The sequence below is a fragment of the Phalaenopsis equestris genome, unplaced genomic scaffold (genome assembly GCF_001263595.1).
Source record: "Phalaenopsis equestris unplaced genomic scaffold, ASM126359v1 Scaffold000436, whole genome shotgun sequence".
NCBI classification, from domain to species: domain Eukaryota; kingdom Viridiplantae; phylum Streptophyta; class Magnoliopsida; order Asparagales; family Orchidaceae; genus Phalaenopsis; species Phalaenopsis equestris.
Window position 1 is genome coordinate 198,973 of NW_018164877.1, and position 23,871 is coordinate 222,843.

Below are 23,871 nucleotides of genomic sequence, written 5' to 3' on the forward strand. Positions count from 1 at the left end.
AAAAGGATTTTCAACAAAAATTGGATGCCAATTTGAGGTTTAGGGCATTCAATTGTTGAGATTTGGGGTGTTAGCCAATATTTGGGGCTAATTGGGGGTTTTGGTTATAGGTGGTAAAATTGAACAAATTAGATCATGGTGTAGTGGGATAAAATGAAATTGGGAATATTTTGGATTTATTGGGATTTTTTTTGGGAATTTTTGGAATTTTTGGATTTTTGAGCCATGGAGCGGCATTTTGGTAATTTTGCCATTTTTGTCAGTTTTGGGAAATTTGGATGTATTCAAAGTGTTTGGAATAAGTTTTGATCAATTTTGAGTATTTTGGCAAAAATTTGGGAATTTTGGCCAAATTTGGGTCCCAAGGGCATTTAAGTAATTTGGAGGTGCATAGGGGCAAAAGTCTCAAGAGGAGTATTTCAAGTAGAATTGGATAAATATCCATTCTAAATGAACCATAGATCAATGAAATCCCCATTTTGGATCCCCATATATTGGTCCTAGCCAAGGTATTGATATATGATCAATAAAACCCCCATTTTGGGTTCTCATGTATTGGTCTTAGCCAGGGTATTGTGGGGGTGTGGTGTACCTTAGCCCCAAACCAACACCCAGGGTCAATCCTAAGGCCAAGTAACCCTATAGGAACTCTTCTTGAGCTCCCCCATAATGATCTTACCTTCTAAATATTAGAGGTTAGGACCAATATGTGGAACTTCAAGTTGAGTAAAAAATTTTTTTGAGTTTCTTATGGTGATGGTACCTTTTCTAGTTTTCTAAGACTAGTCAATAGGAAAGTCCTATGGCTAGACCTATGCTACTAAAGAAGTTTCTAGACCTCAACCAAAAGTGAGGTCAACAATGGGCCATGGTTTGTAAGTTTTAAATGATGTTTTAGTGGGCTATATGGCTGCAGTCTTTGAGGTCTTTGTAGCTTATTTATGCCACGGTTTTGGGCAATTTTGAGATCACTTTGTGGCTTGTATGGATGCAGTTTTGAGAAGCCTTTTAGCATTAATCTTGGGCTGCGATTTGGCCTCATTTTGGTGGAGGTTTGTCAGTAGGTTGTAGGACATTTTAGAGGCTATTTTGGACATGGTGTTGGGACTGATTCATGACTGATTTGAATACAAATTTTGGGGTTTTTTCTTGGCTCGATTGGCTGCAATTTTGGAGCTACTTTTGGGAGGGCTTTTGGCTCGTTTGTTTGGGGTTCAGATATGTGCTATTTTGGAGAGTTTGAAGTATGTTTGAAGGCCCTTGTTTGCTGTTTTGGAAAGTGAGAACGCCACTTGTGGGAGGGTTAAAATTTTGTTTCTTTTTTTGAGAAAGTATGAAATTTCAACGGCTTCGACTTATGAAAGTTTGGAAAGTTTTTGGAGCATTGTTGGAAATGGGTTTGAATGTGGTTTTGAGGGCTGATCGATCATTTATTACTTTTTTATTTCAAATGGATCAATCCCACTTCCTTCTCACCCCATTTTTCTTTCTTTTCTTTTCTTGCTTCTTGGTTGGGTTTATACACTTATGTACGAAGCATAAGTGCACACATATAGTTTTTTGCTACATGTGGACTATCAAACAAGACTGTAAGTAGGTCGGTTTCGGGGTTTAGGGACAATGATGTAAAAGGCATCTAAGTATGCGTCAGAAGTTTTAGCACAATCCTGACTCAATGACCTTGAGGGAATGAGAGATTGACACTACTGCACCTCTAATACTTAGTAAATAGTTACCCATTTCTTTTACAGACAGTTGAAAGTTCCAGCCTACCAATATGATTGGCTTATTAACTTTATAAAACATGAAATTTTTTTTAAGTGATATATATGTACACACGTAATTAACAAAAAAAAAACTTTCAGGTGCATGACAAATCAAAATTTCTTTTGAAAAAATTAGATCCTTCCTAAATATTTTCTGAAAATTTCACGGGTCAGTCATATGAACTAGGTTAGGAATTATCTTTTTCTGTGACTGTTAGATTGACGACTTTTTACTTAGTGTTGGATCATACATACATGGTGTTAACTATTTTGTTAGGGCCCCAAAATCTGGACTTTGACCCAGGGTCGTGATTCTAAGTCCATCCCGTCCCGAGTGCTTACGGTTTTCTTCATTGTTTCATTCATTTTTTACGGTTTTCTTTCTTTCCTCAAATTTTTCATGTGTTTCCTATGGTTTTATTGGAATCTTTACATAGCACTTGTGATTTTCCTTGAATTTTGCTCGTGTTTTTTGTGATTTTCGTCGAGTAACCGTGGGTCAATTGCCGCTTTTCTCGAGTTTTTCAGGTGATATTTCTCTTGCTATTCATTCTTACCTATACTAAGGCATGCTCACACATTTCTTAAATCCTTTCACTATACTCGTTCACTTGTACTTGCGACATCGATCCCATTTACAGGAGCATCAGACCCTTCAAGTATACAGGTTTGTTTATATTTACGACATTTTATTTTCTTTCCTGTACATTTTACTGCTTTCTTTTACTGTACATTTACTACGGTTTCTTTATTGCTGCTTTCCTTACTGCATTTTTTATTGTTTTCCTTTACTGCACCTTCTATTGTTTCCTTTATGTATTATGTCTTTTAGAATAAGAGGACAATAGTCTGGTTTTATAGAAGATACCCAGCAACAGATCATCGTCCCAACAATTGCATTTACATTTAAACATAAACTAAACCTGAAATTGCTATGACGTGGAGCTTGGAGCTAACACCGTGGGCAGCATGACGAGAGTGTACATAAAAGCAATTTCGACAGATCTACAACAACAAACTTTTCCTTAGAATTAAATAACAAACCAAAGGACTTCGAAGCAGTCTGCCTAGTACGACATAAATCCTCAATTTATCTTTTAGGCATTTGCACAACCAAGTGTGCAATTTAAGCCTAACTCGCTTTAGGTTTTGAGGTTGTCGGTCGGTACGATGTAAACATTCATATCTTCCAAGCCATTTGTATGACCGTGTCATACAAATATAAGACCTAAATAATAAAATTGACATGATGAAACATAAAAAAAAATATTTTATCGAAATTGAAGCCAAATAATATGATAGTTTGGGAAGTCACCGAGATTCTCCTCAGAATCTGTGATATCCCCTACTTTTCTTTCCTTTGATTCCAGAAATAAATGTTTTCATTTGATCCATTTACCCACTTGACTTTTCTATATCAAATCTTGGAAATCCTAAACTTTGAATTCATGAAGATTGATACCTCTGATCATCATCGAGAGTTCTCTTAAGTGATTTCAGTCATTTGATAAGTAATTAACTATAGGGGCTTGCCTCTATATGGAGCTTTAAGAACCTAGGTAATATAAACCCTATCTAATTTTTAATATTAGGTAGGAGAACTTGTCGGTTAAAATAAAATGTTCGCAGACCAGACAAATGTCATAAATTCTTTAGCTTATTTAATCTAGCATCACTAGCAAGTAGTGTATCTATCCTTCGAGATAGATATATTGCTTGCATTGTTGTGCTCGATCATTTAAACTATTGCAGATATGAGATCGGTTTGGTCTTGTATTTTCAAAAATTAAAATATTACTTTTTCTAAAAAATATATATAAAATTAAATTAAATGTCTTTTAAAATCGGGCGTCGGGATATCTATTCCGGCGGCCGACAATTTCCAATTTGACGACCGACAAGGTGAAGCACTAACATTTAGAAATCCAAATTGTAGGAACCAAACGACATTGATAATTGTTGGACCATCAAGAGATGATTGGTAGAGAGGTTCTGGTAAAGACAAAGCATGAGGCTGAGCCTTAAAACTGGTAATAAGAAGCATCGATGAAGGGAGTGAAGAAGCCTCGAAAGTGAGATGAAAATCGAGCTCCAAATAGGAAGATGTAAATAAGACACTATCGAAATAACCAATGACACATAGGAGGGAGAGCACGAAAACTAAGCAACTAAGTTGGTGGAATAGCATGTTTGCTAGGAATCACGAGAGAAGGGTGAGGTATTACTATGAGAGTTCTGCAGGGGTGGGTTAGCGAGGTATGTCAATGCGAAATGACTTGCATGCATAAGGGGCGTGACCAAATACAAGGGTTTAGATGAAGGCTACGATTTCAAGGCACAATGGGAGAGATGACCTATGGCGATGAAAATATTGCGGGCAGCGACTTACTGGTGTGATGGGCACCTTGTGAGGGTGAAAAGTGTGAACAATGCCTTTACGCCTAAGAGCTAGTCTACCATTACCAGGATATGCACTGACAAAATGGTTTGATAAAATTAATGTGGATGAATTTGAGCAAATTTTACTCTGTTAGTTGTTTGTGCAAAAGGAAAGGAGGAAAATAGAGCCGGGGCCTTATTTAACACTCAATGGTAATGAATGGTGAATGCAGGTTTATAAAGTTGACCCAAAGTTGTTTGAATGAGGCTAATCTTAATCAGTTAATGATGACAAAATTTCAAATTTCTGAAGGTATTTTTATATTTCATGTTATGGATACAAATTTATTAATAGCAAGAACATACATGAAGATTAAATCAAATCAAAGGGTCCTAGTTAGGTTTTGGAAAAATGACAAGCCTTATCAAAATAATGGTTATGAATAAGAGACCTATTTGGAAAATATACTCGATAAATGATGGTAACCCTAAAGTTAAATGCTACCACTAATTATTTAGCCATGAGTTTAATATTTTAAACAATAATATTTAATTTGAAATAGTTTATTCAGTTAACTGATTAGTACCAATTGTTTTGATCAACTTTGGCATTTACTTGCAAAATGACTACTAACATGTTTTTAATTAGTTTTTAAGAGGATTTTCCGTGCAATGAACTTGAAGAATCTAAAGAAAATGATACTGTTTTGTTAGTCCAGTGAATAGAAACAGCTCCTCTAGTAAATACTCTTAGAATGATCTTTTTGAACTTTTTCTATTGGTTTTCATTTTTAATTTATGGAACCAAATAAAGGATTTTGGCTTAAAAAATAAGCAAAAACTGATTGCTATTTGGGATTTCTTTGTATTACAGAACAATGGGCGTTGAATTGACCAAATGAAGGGTGTTTTTCTTCAAAGAGATAAAGGGGACAGAATAGACCCTCTGCAGGATTTGAGCACATCCTTTTAGCCTATGATAAAAAGAAAGCTAAATCTTGTTTAGCATGAACAAATAAGCTTCATATAGTTTTTTCTCACTTTAGATGCCAACAACTAGTATCTGTGGTTGCTTGCAATTAAATGGCTAGCAATTAAATAAGGAAATGGGCATTAATCTAACGTTGCCAGAAATAATTTGAAGTGACTGATGATAGCATTTATTGTATGACATTGAACTCTAGATTTTAGAAAGTAGAAACTCAAACCATATGTGAATTTCTTTTTAAATGAGCAAACATTAAATATTTTCATGCGGTTTAAAGTAAGTCTAATCTTCTTATGCTCTTAAAATTTCAATCATTAGTCAATTTGCTCTTCTTTATTTGAAGCAGTTTCTCTTCAACCATCTTCAATGTAAATTTTTGTAGTATCGATTTTTTTTTTTTTTTTTCTGCAAATCAAGTTTTTCAATTTTGTTTATATATTATTAAACACTTCCTATCATTCATCTTTATGGCAGACATCTTCAGCATTCTTCCATATTTACAAGGTCCAGTTTTCTGGTAAGAGATTACTAATTGGGGGCAAACAACCTGGCGGCTTGTTTCTTGCTAATATATCGCTAGTCATAACTGAGAAGGCCCCATTTTTAGAAAAAAATTGGAGCACGTAGGGAACTGTTACTGCTTGCACATCTCCAATCCTCTTTGTTTTTTTTTATTGGTCTTTTTCATTTACAATTTGTTTCCTTAATGTTTTCTAGGAGCAATTTTGTTTGCGATAACAAAAGCATTCTCATTGGACTTTCTAATGGATACTTACAACTTGTCACTTGGAATGCAGAGGTCAATAATATCGATGCTCTTGCTACTTTTTATTTTTTAGCTATTCTATTTTCATGACATATAGTTGTTACTTCTCTTGTTCAGATCTCTAGCCAATTTGAAGTCTGCAGCTATGCTTGCAATCCTAACAGTTTAGAAGTTATATTTCATTCATTGGCAAATATATCTCCTGATATGGGTAGAACTGCTAGTTTTTCATCATCAGTTCTCAATTCTACAGGAAAGTACGCAATTATGCAGCTTGAACTATCGTTGCCACTGCTGTTGCTAGCTGTTTTGAATTCACATGGCCAGGTTACTGTTTGTTCAATAAGCAAAAAAGGTTTAAAGCAAACTGATTCTATTAAAGCTGAATGGTGGTTAAACACAGATGATGTTATGTGTACTTCTATAGCATCGGAGCAACAAATTCTTGCTGTTGGTTGTAGTAGGGGTGTAGTGGAGCTATATGACCTGGCAGACAGTGCATCACATCTCCGTACTGTGTCACTGTATGACTGGGGGTAAGGCCTGAATGATTTATGTGATTTTTTATTTAATGAGAGTAATTTCCCTTGACTTATTTTATTAGTTATGAGCCTCAAGTAGCCACCTATGTTCATATATCTGATATGCTCATATATGTTTCTAGAAATGTATGTACGAAGTAATTCAGTTACACTGAAATAGTTAAAGAAGAGTCAATCATCTTACTTGTACTTTAACAAGTTTATGCTAATGGATGGTTTCTAAATTTCTGCCATTGGGCTTGCGTTTACAGTATATTTTGTTGCTGTTTCTCTGAGGTGGATGTCTTTCACATGATGTTGTACTCGTTAATGTACTCATAGTTCCGCTAGTTTTGTAACTAAAGAAGTGTCTTTAATTGTTTTGTTACTTCACTTATGTTATATCTCTGTTTAGGCAGCTTATGGGGGAAAGCTGCGAATTCATGGTTATTTTATGGCATCTATGCCCACGGCCAATCCACTGAGTACTATGCTAGGAGACCGGTGATAGGAGAGTGAATATGGCCATATCATTGTTGACAAATATTTATTTTCAACTTACTATTATTTGTAATTTGTATGTTTCATGTTCAGCTTTGTGAGGGGGAAATTTAGATCAGAAAGCAGTAGATTGATCTGTGACTTTCAAGCCTATATTTTTGTTTGCTTGACTAGTGGCATGACCATGTCTGGGCTAACAAAAAAAAAAAAAAAATGAACCGCATTGATACCAAAACTTGTAGGATAAACAACGAAAAATACAAAAGCAAACTTTTTTTAGTGTAAAGAGAGGGTTACAATACAAAGCGATTGAAAATAACACCACAAGCATAAACGACACAAGCAAACACATCTACGCTGTATCCTAAGGACGATGGAGGTCGGCTAGGTGGATCAGGATGGTTGACGGGGGGTGGTGGCAGCAGAGGAAGGCTGGTGGCAGCTTGGGGAAGATGCAGAATGCAGAGCCAACAATGGAGGGTTGGGCAGTAGGTTTGGTTGTATAACAATGAGTTGTAGGGCTGGAGAGTAGGCTTAGAGGGGCTGGAAAACAGGCTTGGAGGTTGTTGGAGAACAGGTGGGTCGGCTGGAAGGTGGGCTGGAGGAGATTGTGGATGGGTCGGAGTGGCCGGTGGCTAAGGGGAGGAGAAGGGAAGGTGCAGGGGAGATGAAAAGGGATGCACATCACCACCTCAGAGTAGGATAGAGCCGGAGCACCACCACCTCCTCGAATATTGCCCTATGAAAGGGAGAAGTAATCCACATAGGAAATCTGACGGCAAACACAACAAGAACTAGCACTAAACTTACAAAAACGAGCATATAAATAGACTTGGCTAGGTGGGAAACAAGAAAGGAAGGATGACGTGAAAAGGAAGAGAAAAGTTTTGGTGGCAATGCCGTCTTCCCCCAAATGTTGCTCGATTCTGATGGGAGACGTGAAAGGAAAGCCTCCTTGTGTAGTCTGTTGCTGCTTGCCCCTTTGGATGGTTTGACCAGGCTCCTTGAATTAGCCCATATGCGAGCTGGTTCAATCGACTGGCATTGTTTCACACATCCATGCGGGAAACATTTGCACCCGCATCGGTCTGGTCGGGGGAGCTTTGATCTCATTCGTCGAAGCTTTTGGTTCCTTCTCTCTAACCCTAGCGACACCTGGGTCCCACTGTCGGTTGCATTGTTGACCATCACATCGAAGAAGTCGGCACCACTCGCGCGCCCATATCCCTATCGATCCACTCTCCTAAGACTATAGCCCATGCCTGCACTATTGGATCCTCCCAAGCTAACCTACGGTCGGGCTAGTCGGATGCGCCATGAGAGTAGCCCGCATTTTCCTGTCCGGTGGTGGAGTTGGTGGTACGGTGTTGCCTGTGAGGTATCGACATCCTCTTTAACATAGCTGTCCTGTGTCTGGAGTCGATGCCTCATCTTGTGTCGTCACTAGAACTAGCGCTACTGACGCCGCTCTGCTGGTAAGGGTTCCTATGATCTCAAGCTCTGTTGAATGAAGTATAATGATGCGCTTCTCCTCCTTGGTAAATGACTATGTGTTTCTAAATCCATCGTGCTGAGTCATCTGGTCAAACTGCCACGGTCGTCCCAATGGAATGTGACAAACATTTATAGGAACCACGTCATACCACACCTGGTCCTGTAATTGGCCCCCAATCGAAAACTCTACCGAACACCTCCGATCGATGTCTACTCGATTTTCCTTTAGCCAAATCAGTGAGTACGACTTGGAATGCCTCTGCTTCATAAGTCCAATTTATCTACCATCTGAGTCAATGCCACATCCTTGCTGCTCCCACCGTCAATGATAAGACTGCATACTTGTCTGTTTACAGTGCAGCGGGTGTAGAAAATATTATGACGAAGCCACTGCAGATCCCTCCTGTCAATATCAACCTGTAGGACTTGTTGGGCTACGAGTGCCTCTCCATCATCTGGGGGGAAGATGTATCTCACGTTGGTCCTCAATTGTATCCTCGCTAACCTCCTCCTCGGCGCCCTAGTCTGTAAGTTTGACTACTTTGCTCATGGGACAACTGGCGGCGATGTAACCGTGTTCGTTGCATCTGTAATACTTCCTGACCTACACAATGTTGGATGAGCTACTCTTCTTTTGCTTCTTCCCACTTGGATCTACAGTGTCACTCCCTTGCCCGAGCCTATCAGTGTCCTCTGAGGTACTTTTGTTGGTCGTAATTGCAGGAGACTATTTGCCCTACGGTTGCTGCCTAAAGGATGATTGTTTCCTGCTTACTTATGTGCTTCTCTATCTTCAGGGCTAGTGCTGAACATCTCTAAGTGATGAATAAGGCTGCAGTTTTACCACATCGCTGATAGCTGGTTTTAAGCCCCAAAGATAGCGTGCTACGGTGTCCTTCTAGGGCTCGACCAGATCACACCTCACTGCAATTGATCAAACTGCTTCGTGAACTCCTCTACTGATAGATCCCTCCGCTGCAGGTGGTGAAGTCTTAGAAATATATCCTGACAGTAATGAGGTGGGAGGTATTTCCTTTGCATCGCCTTTTTCATCTTCTCCCACCTGGTAATTTTCTCACCTTTCTCTCTTTTCCTCTACCTCTGTGAGTTCTCCCACCACAAAAAAAACACCATTCTTCAGCTTGATAGCCATTAATTTGACCCACCCATCATCTGACACATCTTTATACTCGAAGATTCGCTTAACAACCTGTAACCAATCAATGAAATTCATAGGATCTATACCTCCCTCTAACTTTGGCAGATCTACCTTGATGTCGAAGTTTCCGTGGCCTCCAAATGTTATCTCCTCTATGTGATCCTTTCTCTGGGGTGATTTAGATGTCAATCTCTAGGCCTCCTTTGATACTGGATTTTGAAACGCCGCGACCTATCTTCTTCGTTGCTGAAATTATCCCTACGGAAGGGATTTAGATCCTATCTCTTTCTCCTCTTTGACCATCCAGATCTCAATGGAAGGGAACTTCTTCTTGTGTTATTTTTTCAATCTCTGCAAGCCTTTGTTGAAGGCGACGGAGCTCCTGCCTTTCTCTTCCCGGGTAGGCTCAGACATGTATCTTCTGGGTGGCATGGTTAGGGATTAAGGAATAAGAAAGAAAAATTTTGGTTGGGTTAGTGTTTGGGTTGTGGAAAAGACATTTGGTGGTAGGAAATAAAGTTTTTTGTTTATGACGGATGCTAGGAAACCTTAGAATAGGATAGGGCTAGACTAGCTTTGATACCGAAACTAGTAGGATAAACAGTGGGAAACACAAAAACAAACTTTTATTAATGTAGAGAGAGAGTTTCAGCACAGCACAACAAAAATAACACAAGCATAAACAACACAAGCCAACACCTCTACGGTGTATCCCAAGGGCGGTGGAGGTCGGCTAAGTCGATCGAGGTGGTGGCAACAAAAGAAGGCTGGCATCAGCAAGGAAAGATGAAGAACTGTCAGACCAACAATGATGGAGGGGTTGGACAACAGGTGGGTTGGCTGGAAGGTGGGATGGAGGCGGTTGGTGAAGGATCGATGTGACCGACGGCTAAGGGGAGGAGAAGGGAAGGTGTAGGGGAGATGAAAAGGGAGGATACATCACCACCTAGGAGTAGAATACAACTGGAGTTTCACCACCTCCTCGGTATAGCCCTACGAAAGGGAGAAGTAATCCACACAGGAAGTCTTAAAGAAAATACAACAAGCACTAGCCCTAAACTCAGAAAAACAAGCATATAAATAGACATAGCTAGGTGAGAAACAAGAAAGAAAAGATGACGAGAAAGGAGGAGAAAAGGGCCGGCGACAATGCCGCCTTCCCCCAAATGTCGCTCGATCCGGGCGGGAGACGTGAAAGGAAAGCCGCCTAGTACCGTCTGATGCCGCTCACCCCTTTGGATGGTTGGACCGGGCTCCCTGAACCGGTCCCTATGCTAGCCGGTTGAACCTGCTGGCGTTGTTTCCTGCGTCCGTGCGGAAAACACCCTCACCCCACGCATGTTCTCCCGCTCATTTGACATTTCATCATTTGAAAAATACAAAATTTCCACATTTCCAAAAATTTATACCCTTCTTTTCATACATTTTGAAGAATTGTTTCTTGTATATAGGCTTTTGTCTCACTTTGCTTGTAATTCACACTGAAGGAGAATAGTTGTGGGACCTTGTAAGGTTTTTTTTAAGCAAAATTTTTTTATGATCAATCTATGACAAGATTACAACACTAATCAATTGAAGAAAATTGCCAGTGTTAAATGTTAAGTTTAAAAGTACCTTAAAGGATGCTAGAAAGCAGTGAAATATGAGTCATCTTTTCGAAAAGAACCACGATAGTCCTCATTTGAAGTGTCTTGCTTGAAGTATAGTAAACCTTATTGAGTTATGATATAATTTCTTTCTATTCTTACATCTTTTAGCATACATATTTTATTCTTTTTGTGTTTTGTACTATAAATAATAACATCAAAGCCAATAGACTGAAAATCTATATGCAGATGCAGAACCAATCACCTCCATTGGGCTAACATCCATGGAAAGTTTTGAATCTAAGATTTAAAGTTGTTTTAAAGTTTCGTGTACAAGCTTGATCAAAAGTAGTTGAAATTGTAATTATTAAGTTAGAAGGCTACTTTTGGTTAATAGAATCTTCCCACTATTTTGGTTGCTATGTGATTTCAGCAGTTCTGCACGTCTCGAAACATCCTCTGAAGTTTGGCTAAAAAATTTACAAGAATAATAATATGAGTGAATGCCTTCAAAATTACCTTCTACAAGTATTTTTGATTTGTGTAACTAATAAAAGTTTTGTCGTCAAAGGGGATAGTAACGCCAGTTTCAACTTAGAGCCTATCTATTGATGAATTGCATCCATTTTAAATGATTAATGAAAAATTTAATCTAGAGAAGACAGTGGATTGGTTAAATTAGTGAATCTAGAGTCAAGAAAAAGTAAAAATTGGAGCAGCAGAAGGTTTCTTAAATCAGTCAAAATGAATTTCACCACTTCAGCATTTGCTTTGGAAAACCATCCACATAGTATGATTTTCTTGTGAAGGGTCTTGAATTAGTAGTTTCTATGGATAATATGAAATAATATCACGAGAATTAGTTAGGCTCAACTAAAAAATCTTCAATCAATCTTAAATTAAACATGAATCTTTGAAAAATTTCAATATTGGGATGACCTTTAGGAAAACTTGTCGGCAATGGTGAAAGAAAAAAAAAATCCAACTAAAAAAATCTCATAAAAAAAAAATATCAGTGCAAGTTTATTGAGATAGGTGGAGGACAGTTTGTGATGTGGTGAAAGACCTAGCTGAAAATATATTTGGATTTGAGAGGAGGAAGCAACCAAAAGACTGAAAACATTACCCTCTCTAACAACCTCCACCAAAAGATGGAGATCACAGTTAGGAGATTCCACAAGTCATTATTCTATGTGCTGGAGTAGCAATAAGGGAATCATTACTTCACGGGAACATGCAAGGACAGGCTGGTATAATAGATGGAATTGATGCTGTGGGATGATCTTGATCTAGAGAAATTGTAGTTGCATGATGTCTGGCATGAGATGTCGAAAAATAGTTATCAGACAGTGAGGGAAAGAGGAACTACATTGAAGTTGTAAGGGCACCACTCTAGACATTGAGGCTGGAGGCAACATAAGCACTCCAAACACTGTCATTAGAAGGCACTGATGCTAAGAATTAAGATCACGATGTTGAATGTGAGGACCTATGCCCAATCAATCAGCAACATATTGTGAGACTTGTGAGTAAGCTCTATGTGAGGGCGAGAAGAAGAGAATTCCTTGGTGAATTTTAAATTTTAATGTGGTACATGGATGTTAATTAATTGGCTTATTCAAAGAGTGGTGATGTGATTGGTCAAAGCTTGAAAATAAAATTGGTCAAGTGATACCATTCTAGGGCTTGTAAAAGGTGTTCGGAAAGTAGATTTAGCGGGGAGGTAGCTGTTGAGTTTCAAGGGAATGATAATATGCGAATTTGATGACGTTCGAGTTGGGATTGGCGTCAATCAACGACTTTCTGATTGAATGCAACAAACAAAACTCCGAATCGGCGACGTTCGGGCGGCGTGGAGGTTCCACTACCTGTTCCTAAGCAAGATACAAACACACGACGTGAAAAAGGAAATGACACATCCCCCTGAAGGGCGTAAAAGAGAGAACATCTTCCAACCACAATAATAATATCATAAGTCTCCCTAAACTAGGTTTCATATACGATATATATGCTAATTATTTTACTAAACCATAATTAAAAGAAAAAAAGGAGGTAATGAGGCATTAAAGATAAAAGAAATCCAACCAAATTTGATAACAGAGTGAAAGATCCTGTATGATTTTCTTCACGAGGCACAACTTGTTCTTGACCTCATATTGTGATTGCTGGAAGGCTCAAACCAGTGGTTTTACGAGATTGATTCCGTACTTGTGGAATCCCACAAATACTTGCAGGATATGGGAGAAGCTCCCGTGTCATTCTCCCCGACTAGGAGAGACCTCACCCTCTTCTCCGAGGTTTCTTGAATTGATCTACAATAATCATGTAAGTCATGGTCTTGTTGTGTTTGAGACAACTTGCAATAAAATCTATCATCATGCTCATTCTAAACGACTCTGAAACACACTCATTACAAAAACTGTCGTAATAAAATAAGTAGGCATTTATTTTCACACAATTAAAGTTGGAACTGTAATTCTCACGAACCAAGCATTGAGCCCATAAAAATGTAGCATGCTTCTCTCACATCTCGTACTTGGTTAAGCACATCCAATAAATAAGTCTTTATGGAGGAACAAACTCTGGAATGAAATTTATGACATGTTGGGCCACTCTCAGTGCCAAAGAACTGAGAGGTAAATTTTTTGTTAGGATCTTTGACAACTCCCTTAACTGGGTCAATCCATTTTCTGGCATCGGCTCCTCAGACTTATTACCATCTAGAATGATCAATGTTAATCTAGCTGGAGTCTTTCTCACAGGCTCAGCTTGAATCACTAACATTTGTTACTCGATTGAAAGTTGAGACTCCTATATGTTGTCTTCATCCTCTTAGGTATCACTCTCTATTTTTTCATTTGCTTCCTGCTCAGTGTAAGCGACTACCCTTCAGTTTGGGTAATAAGATGCCATGTGGCCAAAATTGTGACACTTGAATCATTTATTGACAGGGATGGATTTGAGAGTATTATCAATCTCCACCTTTTCTCCATTATGTGTGATTGGGTTGGCTTGGGTGCTCCACTAGGTGCACCTTTGCTGCTTGATCCGATGGCTGAACTTTGTTTGTAGGGTGGTGTGGATTTGATACTATTGTGTTCTCTATCCACCTTCAGGGCTAGGGTATGGACATCCTATAATATCTAAGAGGATTGTAATTGTATCACGTTGCCAATAAATGATCTCAATCCTCCGACATGTCGAGCTATGATGTTTTTCTCAAGCTCTACTAGCCCACCCTTCAACATAAGTTGTTGAACTTATCTGTGTACTCTACTGAAAGATCTTGTTGCTTCAAGTGATGCAGTCTCAAGAACATTTCCTGCTATGACAAACTAGTAGGCATTTGCACTTCATCTCTCATTTCATCTTGGGCCAGATAGTGATTTTGTTTTTCCCTTCTTGCCATTGAAGACTTTTAAGTTCTCCTACTACAAAGATGCACTCTTCTTTAACATAATGGGGGTAACTTTATCCTTTTGTCCAATGAAACATTCTTGTACTCAAAGATTCATTCTAGTGCTTGGAGCCACTTAATGAATTTGTCTGGATTCATGCGACCTTAAAACTCTGACAACTCAATATTCACTCCAAAATCTTGACTTCTATGATATTGCTTGCCAAATCGTTGTGTGAATTCACCAAATTGTCTCTTCTCAAAGGCGACAAGTCTATATTACATTTGAAGTATTTTTTGTTGTATATCTGCTATAGTATGATCCTAGACACCTTTTTTGTAGATTTCTTCTAGGTGGCATTGTGTTCTTCTTCTCGATCAAAGTTTTGACTGGTGTAGGTTCGTAGATAAAAAGTTGGTGGAAGCTTAGGGATTGGTGGTAGGTGTCGAGGTGAATTTTTGGTGGAGGTATTAAGATTAAATTTTGAAAATTTTGGGTTAGGGCTATTAATTGTGGCAAGAATGAATAGGGTATGGTAAGGATTATTATTATTATTTTTTGAAATTTTAAATTTCTGGTAAGAAAGATAAATCCCTAAATTAGGATTTTTTGGAAATCATACTATTTTAGGGCTCTTATAAGGTATTAGGAAAGCAGATCTAACGCGTAGGTGGTTGTGGAGTGGCAAATGAATGATAATATGTGAGTTTGATGCGTCCTGATGGCGATCAATGTCGATTGACTACTGTCACGATTGAATACAACAAAGAAGACTCTGAATTGATGACGTTTGGGTTTTCATCACCTGTTCCTGAGCAAGATACAAACATAACACTTATAAATGAAAGGATATAACGCATAAAACAAAGAACATCTCCTAAACACAATAATAATGGAAAAAATTCCCTAAACTTGGTTCCACATACAACATCTATACTAAAAATTTGACTAAACCTTAATTAAAAGAAAAATGGAAGGAAATAAGTCATAAAAAGTAAAATAAATGCATCCAAATCTGATAAAAGATCCAAAGATGACGTAAGATATCCTTCACGGAGCAGGACTCGCGCCCAGCCTCATTCCGCGATCGCAAGAACTTAGAAATCTGCATCTACAATTGCAGAATCCCGCATGTTACTGGATACGAGAGAAGCTTCTGTGCCACCGAGAGCAACAAGAAGTAAAATACAAGAGGATAACTTTGACGATCTACCAGAGATCTTCAATGGGTGAAGGAGAGCCATCAAACCGCTCAATGCTTAAGGATCCCTGAACTTTCAAGTGGAGATGAAAAAGACAAAAGTCTTCAACAGTTGCAAGTAATCAAACAATGAATTTTTTCCCTTCAATATTAATCTATGATTACATTGCACCTATATAGAGAAATGCAAAATAAACCCTAAATTACTCCCTAAGGAGTGGACGACCAACATTAAAAAGGAAGGTTTATTGCTATTACATCATACAAATTTCATTTCCATTCAGGGGAGCTGACAATAGCTTAAGTAGGAAAGATGCTGATATTATAATAAATTACTAATCGACTTCTAATGAGGGAGAATCATTAATGCTGGATGGATATTGGTTCTTTATTTAACATATGTTAAATAATATTAGATGGAGGGGCTGACCATTTACATTGAGGTTGCCCAAGAACTTTTTTGAGTGTTATTGGAATTTGAACTACCATAGTTATGAACTAATCGTATGACATTAATGCTGATAAGATGCTTTTGTACTAGATCTAACACTTTCTCGATTTCAATAGGTTGATCAATATCACATAAATTCGATTCAATGGTTTTGTTATTGATGTGAACTCAACATGTTTTTAGAATTAGTTGAGAATCAATCTTTGTCACAAGAGGTGTTTGGATCTATGTTCTCTCTCTTGTTTTATAGCCTCTTGGTATAAAAAATCATTTTCTTACCGTGTATGGATTACGAAGGGTGATGGCTAGATGTTTGTTATCTTTTAGTAACTCCATTTTATTATGATGTGTGAACAAATGTGCTATGATGAATATTCAATTGGTGAAACAATCAAGGACTAAGGGTAGAGTGGTAACATACGCCCATTGGCTATTCGGATTTTAGCTTAGAACTTAGTTTTCTCCTCCTTGATGCAAATTTTAAAATATAATTTTTTACGTTAGATTTATCATTTATTAGGAACAATCACGGAAATCTTGAGTGATCATTAATAAAAATAATGCACCATTTAGAATTGCTGATATTATTGACCCTAGTTGTCTCTTAGATGTCATTATGGATTAGGGAAAAAAGAATGGGTTGGTTTGTATCAGTGACTAGATAAAGAGTTGTGAATTTGTTTGGATAACCAACAAAGTTTACATTGATAAGATTTATAGCTTTGTTTAATAAGGTAGGAAATAATTTTATTTATATTTAAAAGTTTTTGATGACCTTGCTAATGATGCCATAACATGATGACGTTCTCATTACTGATGCTTGAAGATGAAACTACATACACCTTTTTAATGATTGCGCTCACTTTTTTCTTTTCTTCGGCGGTAGAGACCAACAACTATCTTTTTACTACCAGTATTCTTCCCCAAATCTAAGACCTGAAATCCTTATAAGTTTGGTAGGTAATTAGTGACACAATTAAAATTCTTTATAAATTTACTGATGGAAAGAAGGTTACAAATCAATTTTGCAAAATGAAGCATAGATTTCAGGATAAGGTACCTTGAAACTATTAAAATAAAATGCCAATAATAATAGAGTGGTATCCATTCATATTTTGAACATTGAGGTTTCTAGAGCATGGTTAATACTCGTGAAAGATGTAGCATCTCCAGTCAGTTAAATGTGTCTGGGTCGTCAATCCAAGATTTGCTTCTGTAGATTTAACCTAAGAGAGCTTATATGGTTACATTTTTTAGTATCATAATCTGAATTCACAACAAATTTAGCGATCGAAAGAGTTTAATTGATATTTTAGTGGTTGTTGAAGAAATTTTTGAAGGAATTTAATTTATTCTTGATACCGGAGGAAAAACCAAATCACCATGAAAAACACAATTATTATTACTAAATTCAAAAGAGTACACACGAGACTCTTACGAACATGAAATAAATGACTTTATATGTAAACAGTAAACAACAATAATGAAGGCAAAAATAAGACTAAGGAAATAACACATGACAGAAACAATTCTCTCTAGATGGCGACCAGTCGGGAGGACAGAAGTTGAGCATCGACCATACTGCATCGGGTTGGTTGCGGCTTTGGAGGTGGTAAACTGGCGGCTGGAAGTCAGGGCAACAGGTAGGGGGGTCTCTGATAGTCTAGACAACAACCAAAAGGGGGATGGCGTGGCCTGGACAGATGCTGGAATGCTGGGCAACAACATGAGGAAGGATGGTGTGAACTGGACAGCAGATGGATTGTTGGGCAGCAACCTGAAGAGGGATTGCAGGGTGTGGACAACAACAAAGAGGATAGTTTGTTGCTGCTGGAAACAATGCAAGAGGGGGTTGCGGAAGGATAATTGTTTCGTTGGGGTCAAGCTACAGTTGAAGCACCACCCAGTTCCTTGGAAACGGTCACCACCTCGGACAAGTTACAGCTGAAGCGCCTTTTCGTCTCGGGTACATCTCTCAGAGGGGAAGAATGCCTCAAAGACAGTACTCAGAAATCTGCACTCATCAAAAATTGCCTTCTAAAGCACTCAACAACACATATATATAATGAGAATTTGTAAATAGAATATTTAATGCTTAGGAAAGGAAAGAAATAGAAAAGTTTAGTATAAAATAGGTAGGAAATAAAATAAGAAAATAATAGGAAAAGAAAGGAAGAGGAAGGGAAACAGAAAAGGAAAGGGGAGAAAGGTTGGGCCGCGGTATTGTAACAACTATAGTATCTCGTCCGCGACACTATAGCAACTACAATGCACGACCTGGGGAAGCTCTTGCGCCAATTCTTTATTGAGTAAACTTGAGTTCGATAATGTTTGTGTCTCAGTGATGACAGCATTTCTATGAACATCATCATTTTGTGTAATATTAAAATGTTTGTGTGCCTTTCAATATTGTTTTTGAGTGTTCCCAATCTTGCTATAGTAATCACAACAACGCTTGTTCTTTTTCTTGTGTTTACCTGTCTTGTATTTGAATTGGTTTCCACGGGCCCAGGATGTTGAGAATTATTAGATAGCCCCAACATTACTTATCTTCTACTTTTTTCTCTTTGAACTTTAGGAAAGGTTTCATGAATGCTAGAAAGAGACTTCATACTTAAGCTTCTCCCACCAACATCGTCTAAATTTTTATTGAAGTTAGAGTAGAAGCTTGTACACTCTCTTTCATTTCACTTCCGTTCTCTATTGTTGATTCGTTTCTCAGCATTGATATTTTATTTGATCTAAAGATGTTAAGTTACTGCCAATAACAAATTAAAAAATTGGATATATTTTCAAGTTATTCCCGTAAAACATATGTCATTTCAAAGTAGGTACTTCCTCTGTCGTCAACAATGTGAAAGGACGAATTGTATAGACGAGATAATTGGGAGTTAGAACAAGCATAAAATCGGAGGAGAGACAATAAAGAGTCTATAAAATTGCTCTGATCTCTTGAAGAAATCTTTGGAATACTTTGTTGATTCAAATTTTTAAAGATTATAGAGTTTTAGATATAAATAGAGGAGATGTTCCTCATTTTTTTCATGGCCGAGAAATACTTCGTTAAACGGAATCTACTAGAAGGAAAGATAATAAGACATTATTTAAATACTTGAATTCAAATCTTTGTTACATTTAATGATATTATAAAAAGGAGTATTCTAGAGCTGGTGGAGTTGTTGAAGTGATGTGCTTGGCCAATGCTTGGAAACCAATATTGGTCTAGAACGACAAGAAGGAGAGGAGAAAAATAAAAATACAAGGGAATAACTGTGAAAGTCTCACCAAAGATCTTTAAAAGGATTAAGAGCCACCAAGCCACTTCAACTCCCAGGTATCCTTGAAGCTTTCACCCAAAACTTCAAAAGGAGAAGAAGAACCCTGCCAAGCTCTTCTGCAATTGCTAGCAAACAAGCAACGAATTTCATTTCTTCTATGATTAATTTCATGGTTACATAGCACTTGCGTATGTAGAACATTATCAAGCAAACCCCAACTTATTCAAGGGGGGTTGGACGACCAACACTAAAAAGAAAGGCTTAGAGCCATTGCATAGTACAATGTTTGGTTTCTATTGAAGGGGCCAGCCATAACCTAACAAGAAAGAGTGCCATTATAAATTGAATCAAAATAAAGGCTTATGCTCTTCTTTTTGATTTGGAAATTTGATGCTTCAAGCAAAAAAATAATTATAAATTACAATTTGACTTCCAACAAGGGAGGGACCAGCCAGTGCATATTTGATAGGATATTTTCACTGTATTTTTTACATGTGAGGCAATTTAAATGGTTTTGCTGATTAAGTAAATTTAAAATTTGAATGAAGCTTGTTTCGATTGATCTTTATCATCAAGCACTTGCTTATGATGGAGGAAACCAGCCTGGAATGAAAATTCAACTATCCCTTTTATCAACTGCCTTGATCTTCATGATATCTATGGTCGAAATTGGATTCCTATGCTGCATCATACACAATTAGGTATTAAAGTGCTTGTTAATGAAAGCCATGTGCTTTTCTAATCAAGATTAGCTTTTAGGTGATAGTATTGAACTACACTGAATGTATTTGCACAATTAATTTACTAATCAAACTGATTTACTGACGTTTCCTTTTTTTCTTGATTTATTACATACATACCACTCAATTTTTATGTATTTACATATCTAACACCTATTCTCCAATTTTTTGCTTACATATTGCCACCGTCCCTATGCATGAAAGGTGTATTTCACTTGTGAAAAAGGTGGTTTTTTTATGTGATATGAAATATTTGGATTGAATAAATGTAAAAAAAAAAAAAATTTAGGTGTTAGGTATGTAAATACATAGGCATTAAGTGGTATGTATGTAAACGCCCCTTTTTTATTTTGCCTACTGAAAGTCTTTTACTATGATGTGAGAAGTTTCCAACCCAAGGTCTTGTTAACAATTTCTAAAACCCCTAATCAACTGGACTAGTTGTCACCCACTCATAATTCTTCCTAGTTATTGAAATATGTTTCCATGAAGATCAAATAGATGCATTTAACATGCTTATGAATTAAACATGAATTTCTTAACAGAATCTAATTTTCAAATGAACTGTTCATCATTTATAGGTACTCAATGGAGGATACAGGTCCCGTTACCTGTATTAATTGGACGCCTGATAATTATGCTTTTGCTGTAGGATGGAAGTTTAGAGGACTTGCTGTGTGGTCTGTTTCTGGATGTCGGTTGATGTGCACAATTCGTCAAACAGGAGTATGCTCTGCTCAATCACCTATGGTGAAAACTAATCAGGAAGTAAGAAGTGAACCTCTTATGGGTGGAGTCTCACTATTGCAATGGGATGAATATGGGTACAAGCTTTATGCTGTTGAGGAGAGTTCATCTGATAAAATTCTTGCATTTTCATTTGGCAAATATTGTCTTAACAGAGGACTTTCCGGTACAACATATGTCCGACAAATTTTGTATGGTGAAGATCGGGTTCTCATTGTGCAATCTGATGATAATGATGAACTAAAAATATTGCATCTTAATCTTCCAGTTAGGTTTTCGTATGAAATAACCACTGCTTGCTCAAATTACTTAATTGAATGTAAATTTCTTTATTTTTGATTTAATGATTCTTTCACTAGGTATCCTATATTTCTCAAAATTGGCCTGTTCTACATGTGGTTGCTAGCAAAGATGGCATGTACTTGGCAGTTGCAGGTCTCCATGGCCTTATCTTGTACGACTTACGCTACAAAAGATGGCGTTTTTTTGGAGATGTTACTCAGGAGCAAAAAATTGAGTGCAAAGGTCTCCTGTGGATGGGGAAAATTATTGTGTTATGCAACTTCGTTGACTCTTCCAACACGTGAGAGCTTTCTTTCTTTCTCGCATATACTATTTTCTGTTTTTTTTTCCATGATGTCTTGAAAGGAAGTTCTTCTATGAGAAAAATTACACATTCCTTCAAGTTCCAAATTGTTTTCAGTCTGTGATATATTCTTTTGTTACCATGGAAATATTTTAATCAGCTTTTTGTAGATGGATTCACTTAAATTTCTGCTACATATCTCATCGAATGAATCCTTTATAAAGATAGTTGTAAAGATAGCGGATTTTAGTTCTGAGAATAATGCAGTTTGTATTGGTATAAAAATTATAGATTTAAAATATAATCTTAAAACCTTTTCTTAATGTTGGTTGATTTTTGGTGCTTTTTTAGGATTTACCCTCCTAGGTACTTGAACAATACAGAAGCAAATCATTGATTGAGTTTGCAAGGAGTTAAAAAAATGAAGTGGTTTGAAAACTTGTTTTGTTATTCATCCATTGGGTATTTATGCACAAAGGTGCCTAGAAAATAATTAGAAATTATATAATTTCTAAGATGTAAATACAACAAATCAAAATGTTAAAAACTTTTGTTTTGGGCATGCGGGTTTCGCGTGTAGAAGGTGCGTGACAATGTGTTAAGGGATGTTTATGCATCAATGATGTTTGGAAGTTTGTATATTCCTTCACTCATGGAGTACGACATACATTCCATGTAGCATGGGCATTTCGGTTTGAAAGCAATTTTTATGCATATTTCTTTAAGGAAAATTAATGTAGGTATATTTGGCCATTTACTTGTGTCAGGAAGACATGTAATATCAGAATTCACTTGCATATCATATGCTTGCTCATTCATAGCATTCTCATGATTTCTAACTTGCATATTAAGTGATGCAATATCTCATTTCACAGTAAGCTTTGTTTAATTCCTGTAGGTATGAACTTCTATTTTTCCCAAGATATCATCTCGATCAGAGCTCCTTACTTTGTCGGAAGCCATTACTTGGAAAGCCAATTATCATGGATGTTTGCCAGGATTATATACTCATTACATATCGTCCATTTGATGTTCATATCTTTCATGTTAAGATTTCAGGAGAATTATCTCCTATTAGCACCCCACATTTGCAGGTAATTGTGAAAATATACTGTTCTTTCTTTAATGGCAGCAGAACTATCTCTTTGTAAGTAATCGAATGACAAACAGCTTTGCACAGTGCGGGAACTTTCAATAATGACTGCAAAGAGCCATCCAGCATCCATGCGGTTCATTCCTGATTTTACAAGTGGAGGGAAGTTGAAGGACAGTTCATTATCTTCAAATTCCTTAGTCCATCAGCCTTCACGGTACGCACTCTTTGAATTTTTGCTAATCTACCAGTTTTACCGTGATTCTTATCTATGCTGCTTGTAATATTAGATGCTTAATTCTGAGGACTAATGGGGAGCTTTCATTACTTGATTTGGATGATGGGCATGAACAAGTTCTAACAAATTCAGTTGAGCTGTTTTGGGTTACTTGCGGCCATTCAGAAGAGAAGGAAAATCTCATCGAGGAAGTATCTTGGTTGGACTATGGCCACCGAGGTATGCAGGTAAATTCTTTATTGGGAGATTTATTTACATGCCACTCAATTCTTATTTTCTTACATATCTAACACCTAAACTTCAATTGTTACGAACATGCCACCACTTTATGACTGAAAAGGTGTATTTCAATTTTTGAAATTTAAAATGGTGATATTTTTGATGTGATATGAAAGATTTGGGTGGTATTAATGTAAAAAGTAAAGTTTGCTAGATATGTAAATAGATTGGAATTGGGTATTATGTATGTAAACGCCCCTTATTTATTTGCCTATATTAATTGTGTTGTCATCTTTGCAATCTTTGGAATATGTGTGCATGTATGATTTCTCTTAGGTGGAATGTTTGAGAGTAAAAATTACCCACAGTACCATGGATTTGAATGCGCTGAAGTTGATCATTGCAGGTTTGGTATCCATCTCCTGGAGCTGATCCATTTAAACAGGAGGATTTTTTCCAGGTATTGAGAGAGCGATCTTCTTTATCTTGGAACTAATTTTATATTACAACATTTTCATCTTTCAAAATTTTCCATGTGAGGATTGCTATTTAATTGCAACCTGTTTGATGGCATTAAAATTATACCGTTGGTTCATCCTGCTGGAAATTTTTGGCCCAAAAGTTCCTTAATTGTATCACCCAGCATGCATTTGTCATTTTTCAAACTGATTGTTTTTGCGTGCACGTTTTATAGCTGTGTAATATTTATGTTCTTTTTTTTTGGGGGGGGGGGGGGGGGGGGGGGGGGTAATTTTTTATA

General features: G+C 37.2%; 1 protein-coding gene across 3 annotated transcripts in view; it reads left to right on the forward strand.

The window, feature by feature from the left end:
- Nucleotides 1–23,871, forward strand: part of LOC110027700 (RAB6A-GEF complex partner protein 1-like) — a 55,958-nt gene that overhangs the window by 14,806 nt on the left and 17,281 nt on the right. For 2 of the 3 annotated variants that reach the window (XM_020729219.1, XM_020729220.1), the window contains exons 3-11: nucleotides 5,608–5,756; nucleotides 5,851–5,932; nucleotides 6,017–6,435; nucleotides 20,810–21,242; nucleotides 21,335–21,558; nucleotides 22,460–22,655; nucleotides 22,732–22,871; nucleotides 22,945–23,119; nucleotides 23,518–23,571. In XM_020729219.1, the coding sequence (XP_020584878.1) occupies nucleotides 5,608–5,756; nucleotides 5,851–5,932; nucleotides 6,017–6,435; nucleotides 20,810–21,242; nucleotides 21,335–21,558; nucleotides 22,460–22,655; nucleotides 22,732–22,871; nucleotides 22,945–23,119; nucleotides 23,518–23,571 (1,872 nt within the window). Of the gene's footprint in view, nucleotides 1–5,607; nucleotides 5,757–5,850; nucleotides 5,933–6,016; nucleotides 6,436–20,809; nucleotides 21,243–21,334; nucleotides 21,559–22,459; nucleotides 22,656–22,731; nucleotides 22,872–22,944; nucleotides 23,120–23,517; nucleotides 23,572–23,871 lie in introns of those variants that run through there. The other variant, XM_020729221.1, reaches the window with a different exon arrangement.